The sequence below is a fragment of the Penaeus vannamei genome, chromosome 39 (assembly GCF_042767895.1).
Source record: "Penaeus vannamei isolate JL-2024 chromosome 39, ASM4276789v1, whole genome shotgun sequence".
Taxonomy (NCBI): Eukaryota; Metazoa; Arthropoda; class Malacostraca; order Decapoda; family Penaeidae; genus Penaeus; species Penaeus vannamei.
The window spans coordinates 26093736-26094720 of record NC_091587.1 but is presented as its reverse complement, the minus strand read 5'-3'; the positions used below and the strand labels follow the sequence as shown (position 1 = coordinate 26094720).

Here is a 985-nt window from a genome sequence, read left to right as displayed (position 1 = left end):
AACAGTCCGAGGCAGTCACAACTCGTAGATAAATTCTTCGACAATTTCGGATTCAAATACAGTTTTTATGACAGTCCTTGAATCTGTCAAGGAAAATTCTGTGACCTTGCCTGAATACCGGTCAAGGGGATAGTAATAATGTCGGATAGTAATAATGGCTTTTCCCCCTAGTTCTCCTCTGAAGAATCCGGTCCCGCCCACTACGACTTTACACACATTTACATTATTTACATTACTTACATTATTTACATTATTTACATTATTTACATTATTTACATTATTTACATTATTTACATTAATTACATTATTTACATTATTTGCCACTTTGACCATTTTATAAAGATAAACTAGAATTTGTCGAAGCATATCAATAATATGAAACTGATCTGATGTCCCCCAGTTCTCCTCTGAGGAATCCGGCCCCGCCCACTACGACTTTACAGACATGCACATGCTATATGCTTTGACCATTTTATAAAGATAAACTAGAATTTGTCGAAGCATGTCAATATTATGAAACTGATCTGATGTCCCCCAGTTCTCCTCTGAGGAATCCGGCCCCGCCCACTACGACTTCGAGTGGAAGGTGGACCACGACGACTCCGGCAACGACTTCGGCCACCAGGAGGCCCGCGACGGCGACGACACCCAAGGATCCTACTACGTGCAGCTCCCCGACGGCCGCCTGCAGACCGTCAGGTTCGCTGTTCAAGGAGACTCAGGATTCCTGCCTGAGGTGTCCTACGAGGGAGAGGCTCGTTACCCTGACTCCTCCGAGTCGTTCGAGTCCCGCGAGTTTCGTGGCTACGCCCCTCCAAGGCCCGTCTACGGTTAAAAGACACACACGTAAGCATATGAATGGACAACTCTGGTTCTCTTCACTGATTTTGTATTTATTTCACTCATTTGTAAGATAAGCTATGATGACGAGTCAGCATGTAAATATAAACAAAATAATATATCTTCAATAAATATGCATAATGAA

General features: G+C 42.9%; 1 protein-coding gene across 1 annotated transcript in view; it reads left to right on the top strand.

Annotated features, from left to right (window-relative positions):
* LOC113803577 (pro-resilin-like) overlaps nt 1-985 on the top strand; it is a 2160-nt gene extending 1175 nt beyond the window's left edge. The window contains exon 3 of the mRNA XM_070117170.1: nt 539-985. Coding sequence (XP_069973271.1) covers nt 539-835 — 297 coding nt within the window. The 3' untranslated portion in view covers nt 836-985. The remainder of the gene's footprint in view (nt 1-538) is intronic.